The sequence below is a fragment of the Fukomys damarensis genome, unplaced genomic scaffold (assembly GCF_012274545.1).
Source record: "Fukomys damarensis isolate Sample0158 unplaced genomic scaffold, DMR_v1.0_HiC HiC_scaffold_1, whole genome shotgun sequence".
NCBI lineage: Eukaryota > Metazoa > Chordata > Mammalia > Rodentia > Bathyergidae > Fukomys > Fukomys damarensis.
Genome location: NW_022900913.1, coordinates 26,071,611 through 26,077,889, shown reverse-complemented (window position 1 = coordinate 26,077,889; position 6,279 = coordinate 26,071,611). Strand labels below are relative to the sequence as shown.

Sequence of the window (6,279 nt, the reverse complement as noted above, 5' to 3'; positions counted from 1 at the left end):
ATATATATATGGTCTTTGCTTTTATTTTAAGCCACTACAATGACTTTCTAAAAAATATAGGCAGGTTATTTTTAAAATAACATGATCACCTTAAGTAATATAGAAAAAGCATTTGACAAAATTCAACACACATTCATGACTTTTAAAACTTTTAGAAATAAAGAGAAACTTCCCTAACTTGACAAAGGACATTTAAAACAAATTTACTCTTCCACATAGTTCAAAAAGTTTCAGCCCTGTTTGATAACAGATTGAATACAAGAAACAAAACCATCCTTATCTGAGCTAGGTGTGATAATATGTCTATATTCTTAGCTATGCAGGGGACTGAGGCAAGTTTGAGGCCAGCCTGGGTAACATTGAGACCCTGTCTCAAAAAATAAATAAAACAATAAATAAACAAATAAAAACAATTCATGACTGAAGATAGGGATATTTAGAAAATCCCATTGAACACGCACACACACACACACACTAGGTAAGTTTATCAACAGAATGCAATATAAACATATATTAATCATACTTTTATATCCTAGCAATGAAACTAACATACCTTATACCCATCAAAGTATTGGTATCTCCAATATAATAACTTTCCAAATTCATTAGTTAAAATAATACAATTAGAAAATGGTCAGAAGACTTGAATTAACATTTCACCAGATGAATCCACAGATGACAAGCATATGAAAGGATGTTTAACATCATTAACTGTCAAGGACATGTAAAATAAAACCACAGTGATATACCATTACACTCCTATGAAAACAACTATAATAAAATCAATGATGATACCAAATGCTCCAAGGATATAGGAGAAATTGTTTGCGCATACATTTACTAGTGAGAATGTAAAATGATACAAGCACTAGAACTACAGAAAAAGCTTTTCTTTAAAAGCTGAGCCCACAATTGCCACATTACCCAGTAATTGTTCTTCCAAGCTTTGATCTGGGTGAAACTGAGATTTATGTTCACACAAAATGTTAACATGAATGTGTATAGAAGTCTAATGGTAATATCCTCCAACTGGAAATCCAAGGGTTTGCTTCTACCCAGCATAATTGACTAAAACAGCTGTAATGGTTACAGATCCTGTGACATCAGTCAGCTACGGGAAGGAAGAAGCTACTCTAGTACATGAAACAACACTGACAGATTTTCAAGGAATTATGCTTAGTAAAAATAAGAGTGTTCCACAAGGTTAGATACTGTATGATTACGTTTACATGTATTATAGAAACAACAAAGTTGTACAAAGGGAGAACATTCTAGGATCTAAGGAGGGAGTGGAAGAGAATAAGTGTGGCCATATAGTATAACATGAGGGATCTTATGATGGAGAAAATGCCCTGTGTTTTGACTATATTACCATCAGTATCTTAATTATGATATTGTACTATACTTTTGCAAGATGTTAGCATTGGAGAAAATGGGTAAAACATATGCAATTACCACTATGTATTACTTCTTACAACTCTCTGAATCTGCAGTTAGCTCAAAGTTTAAAGTTTAAGTTTTGTCTAATAATTGATAAAAGGAATGAGGGAGAGGAGGGTTACAATGGCAGGTGATGGAGGTAACAGAAATAAAATATAAATATAAATAAAACCAAAAATATGAAATGTAGGATGGGGAAAGGAGGTGATGGAAAGTAAAAAAGGTCAGAGTAAGATAGGTGAGTGTAAGAATCTGCCAAAGTAAAACTCATTAATAAACATTAAACATTTTTTTAAAAAAACCTAAAAAAAAATTAAGACGTTTCAGTTTTAAAAAGAAGCATCAGGCCATCTACAGATGGCCTAAAAAAAAAGTAAAAACAAACAAACAATAAAAAAAAATACTTTTAAATGGGACAAAAAGTTACCACTAAGAAAAATCACGAAAAAAGACATAAAAGTTTGATTTTGAATTCTAGAAAAAATGCTTTCATAAGACACAAAAACAAGGGTCAAAAACTTTTGGGGCTTCTTGAGAAGTGTTTGCACATAACAGAGGTGCTTCTGAGGCAGATGGCTCTTTTTTAAGCTGTGGAGTTCTAATTAGCTGTGACCACACTAAGAAACACTGGGAAGATCCATGAAATGGCAAGAGGCAGCTCAGGAGGGAAATATAAAAAACTAATATGCAGAGAAGGCTCTCATTATCACTTAACAATAAATACACTTCACCGTTTCTTGGAAAGCTGTTTTGTTTTATCACTCACTTACATAATGTAGAAAAGAAACTAAAGTATAGTGTAGATGAATAATTTCAATAGTCTTTGAAAGGAAACTTACAAATACATTTGTGCATGCCCTAGATTATAGGAGTCATCCGTATCTAGGACATACCACTCTTATTAGGGTCCTAGGTGAATTATCAGAAATGAAAATAGAATTCCAGAAGGAAATTTTAAAAACTATATGAGACCTAGACCCTTTCCTTTTAAGTAGGAGAAATACCATGACCTCTACTCAACTTCCTTGCCCCATCTTCTGGATTTTGATATATTTCATTAAGAGCTTTTCTCATTGTACATGCAAAACTGGAATTTTATGAAGGTGTTAGAAAAGCTTGCATTCACACTTTCATGGTTGTCATTCCTATTGGCAGGCAAGCCTGCCTTAAAGGAGCTGGAACACCAAAGATGTAACAAAACGGGCAAATTCTATGAACCTTTGAGTCATTTCAGAAAGTACAGTGCTTTCTACTCCATTCTGCTCTGCATAACCCATCCCAAGCATCTTCCTGAAATGTCTTTCCTCTCTATGTTCCCAAGTGCTTTCCTTACCGGCTCTATCACTAACTCACTGTTCCCATGGAACTCAGATGGAGATAGAAGGCACAGGTTTAGTTGCACTGTTTTCCCCTCTCTAGAATGAAATACAGCTAGAGGGTGAATACTTTAAGGATTTAATCTTTTCATGGAATAAAATGAGATTTGGGGGGGAACTTACTATTTTACATAAGCACACAACATATAGGGCACAGTCATGTGGTTTGGTGTACCAGAATACCTTATTTATGTGGTTTAGAACTTTTTACTAACTACTGAGCAGATACTTGAGGGGTGTTTCATGAACCTGGTGGGATTGGATTTGTAGCAGTCTCGTGATAGCCCGCTCAGGAGGCTGCCCTTGAGTCTTTTTCCAGGTAGATGGTATAAAGCTTTGTACATTAATTCTCTGACTCCTTTGTGAATTTTAAATTCATGTGGAATGTGATTAGAATTTGGAAGTAAGTTGATAATATTCTAATGCATAAAATACAAGAAAATCTCTAAATTCCCCCAAAGACCTCTGTAAGAGTTGCTAATACTATCAAAAGATTTTGTTAAAGTTCAGTGCGACCTTCCTTATTACAGGGCTTGGATTTTACCACAAAGAGTAAAAGGTTATACTTACCTGCATTCAGATTTGGAAATCTGAGGCAATGTCACCAGCTTGGGAGATTCCCATATGCAAACAAACCTGCAGATACATCTTATATGACTCTAAGAAAGCATCCTGAGGGTATCCTAAAGGTGCAGCTTCTAAATGGATCATCTGGGTGGGCTTCTGTCTTAGGCACCCTCTTGTCATGGCTGATGATTAAACATTTTAAGGCTCATTGAGGCTGTAGCGGGAACCCAGCAGAGGGGAGGAGTAAACAGAACAACACCTAGATGACAGCAATGGGTTAGTAGGGCAGAGATCTCCATTGATGAGCCACTTTGCCACTAACAATCTGCATGACTCTTGTCAAATCTCAGGCTAAACTTCCTCATCTCAAAAAGGAAAATAAGCTAGACAATGCTAAAACATACATTTAAAATTTTCTGTCATTTGTGAAGCTCTTATTATATACCAGGCACATTGCTAAGTGGTTTTCAAACCTTACTCCATTCATACCTCATCCTAGCAATATGACGACTACCTCATTTTTCCGGAAGGGAAAACGAAGCGAGCTTTGGAAACTCACAGAACAATGAACAGTGGAGATGGAATTCAAATCCAGATTGTGTGTCAACAAAAATCCTGCTCTCACCCACTGAACTATTACTAGGGCCTAGCAAAAGTGGAAAGAGGTCCATTGTCTCAAACCTTTTGGCTTTCACAAAGACTCCCACAGGTTTTCCTTCCATGCTTTCCCTGAAATTATGATGAGAAAGGAGAAGGAAAGTTTTGTTTTTCATACTGTGGTTGCTATAGCAAGAGAAAGAAGATATCTTGGGACATAAATTTTCCCCAACTCTAGATACACAGGAAATTGGACCTGAGCGCTCTTGCTTTCTGCCAAGCAGCAGTTGCATATTTGAGGAAAAGTCCTGGGTACAAATTTCCCTGCACTTCTGAATTCAAAATTAGCTATTCCCTTCCATCTTCAAAGTCTCACTTTGTAAACAGCTCCTTCTGTACAAAAGCAGCTCTCTGTGGATTGTTATGACATTGAAGAAACTATAATTTTTGTCCTTGTTTAATGCCTACCTGTTTGTGATTCTTGTTGCTTTGCACCAGCTTTGGCATCCAGCATGATGGCAAAGAAAATGACTGTGAGCCCATGGGCAGGCATCCCTACATCATGTCCCATCAGCTCCAGTATGATCCTACCCCACTAACCTGGTCCAAGTGCAGTAAGGAGTACATCACCCGCTTCTTGGAGTAAGTGACAGTACAGTGTGGCTCTTGGCTCCTTCTCTTGGGTCTCTTTACATAGCAGTTTGTGTTGGTTTTATGCAAAGGAGCTGATGCTTAGAGATGCATCCCTCAGACTACAGTATCTGGGTGGCATCAAAGGGGTGGGTTCCATGTCTGCTTTCTAACCCTGAGGTTTGGGTGGACTCTGCCCTCCAGCCACAGCCTAGTGAACATTCTGATTGCTCCTGCCCCAAGGTGACTTCTTAAAATCTAATTGTAAATTAAATTCCTGGAGACTTCCAGGAACAAACAGGACAAGTCAGAAGCATTCAACCAAACCCTGCTGAGGGTAAGATAGTGATTGCTTAATCTTCCTACTGTTTATATTTCCTAGATAATAATTATTAACATATAGTGTGAGATGAGATTTGCATTTTCTATTATCAGCTTCCCCCTTGAGCCCAGAAGGTTCTCTGGTTGTAAAAGTAAAATTGTTTTGAAGGACAAAGGCAAACGAGAAGGATGAATGAAATGCAGGAGGAATTCATAAGTTACTCTTCTTGTTTCCATTAACTTTTTGCAGCCGTGGCTGGGGGTTCTGTCTTGATGATGTCCCCAAAAAGAAAGGTCTGAAGTCCAAAGTCATTGCCCCTGGAGTAATTTATGATGTACACCACCAGTGCCAACTCCAGTATGGCCCCAATGCTACCTTCTGCCAGGAAGTAGAAGTAAGTTGTGGGTATCTTGGTAACTCTGATTGTATAAGCAACCTTTGAGATCTCCAGCATATGAAAGGAAGAGCTATAAAATATTAGGAAATGTGAAGATTCAGACCCAGAAATGGAAGCTTCATATATATAACAATGCGTAAGTGTACTTACAGTTATATGAGTTCATAAACTTCATTCTTTCCACAATTCTGGTCACAGAGTTGCACAAGAATCAGATGAAATTCAATGGTTAGGTTCAACATTGACTTAATAGATCCATTAGGTCAACATTAAGCCTAACTCTTTAATATATATTAATATATATTATATATCTATATATCTACAAATGTATCCTATATCATATATATGTATATGTGTGTGTGTGTGTGTGTGTATACAACTTTCTACCTTACCTAGGCATTAAGCATCATGTCCCATATTCAAGTGATCATTAAATCTAAACTCTAGATTATTAATAGTGCTTCTCTACATTTGCAGAGGCAAAATTTAGATTGATAAACAAGCACTTCACCACATTTTTAGCTTCTGAGGAGTACCCTTAATTTCTTACCCATTCAAGAGTGCATTTTATTCATGGCTTTAGAAGTTATATAGAGGCTATTTCAGGATGTCCTGTTACTTCTTGGAACCAGATCAATGTAGGTATCTCTGTTCAGTTCCTCTTTCTTTTTTTTTCTTTTTTGGTACTGGGGATAAAACTCAGGACATTGTTCTTGTGAGCCAGAAGTGGAACCACTGAGCTAAATCCCTGACCATTTTCCTCTTTTAACACTCCATGTACCTGTACTGAACAGCTTCCATTCAATGAGAATGCTGGTTTCTCCACTACCTCCAGAACTTCTCATGCTCTGGTTTCTATGTATTATCCTTCCTATTTGTCATTTGAGTCTCAGTTTAAATATCATTTCATATCCTAGTTAGTAGTTTTATAATATGTGTTAGACTAATAT

General features: G+C 36.7%; 1 protein-coding gene across 1 annotated transcript in view; it reads left to right on the top strand.

Moving 5' to 3' along the window:
• Adamts12 (ADAM metallopeptidase with thrombospondin type 1 motif 12) overlaps window positions 1-6,279 on the top strand; it is a 184,440-nt gene that overhangs the window by 48,987 nt on the left and 129,174 nt on the right. Inside the window, exons 7-8 of the mRNA XM_010607722.3 lie at window positions 4,479-4,622; window positions 5,182-5,326. Of these exons, the coding sequence (XP_010606024.3) occupies window positions 4,479-4,622; window positions 5,182-5,326 (289 nt within the window). The remainder of the gene's footprint in view (window positions 1-4,478; window positions 4,623-5,181; window positions 5,327-6,279) is intronic.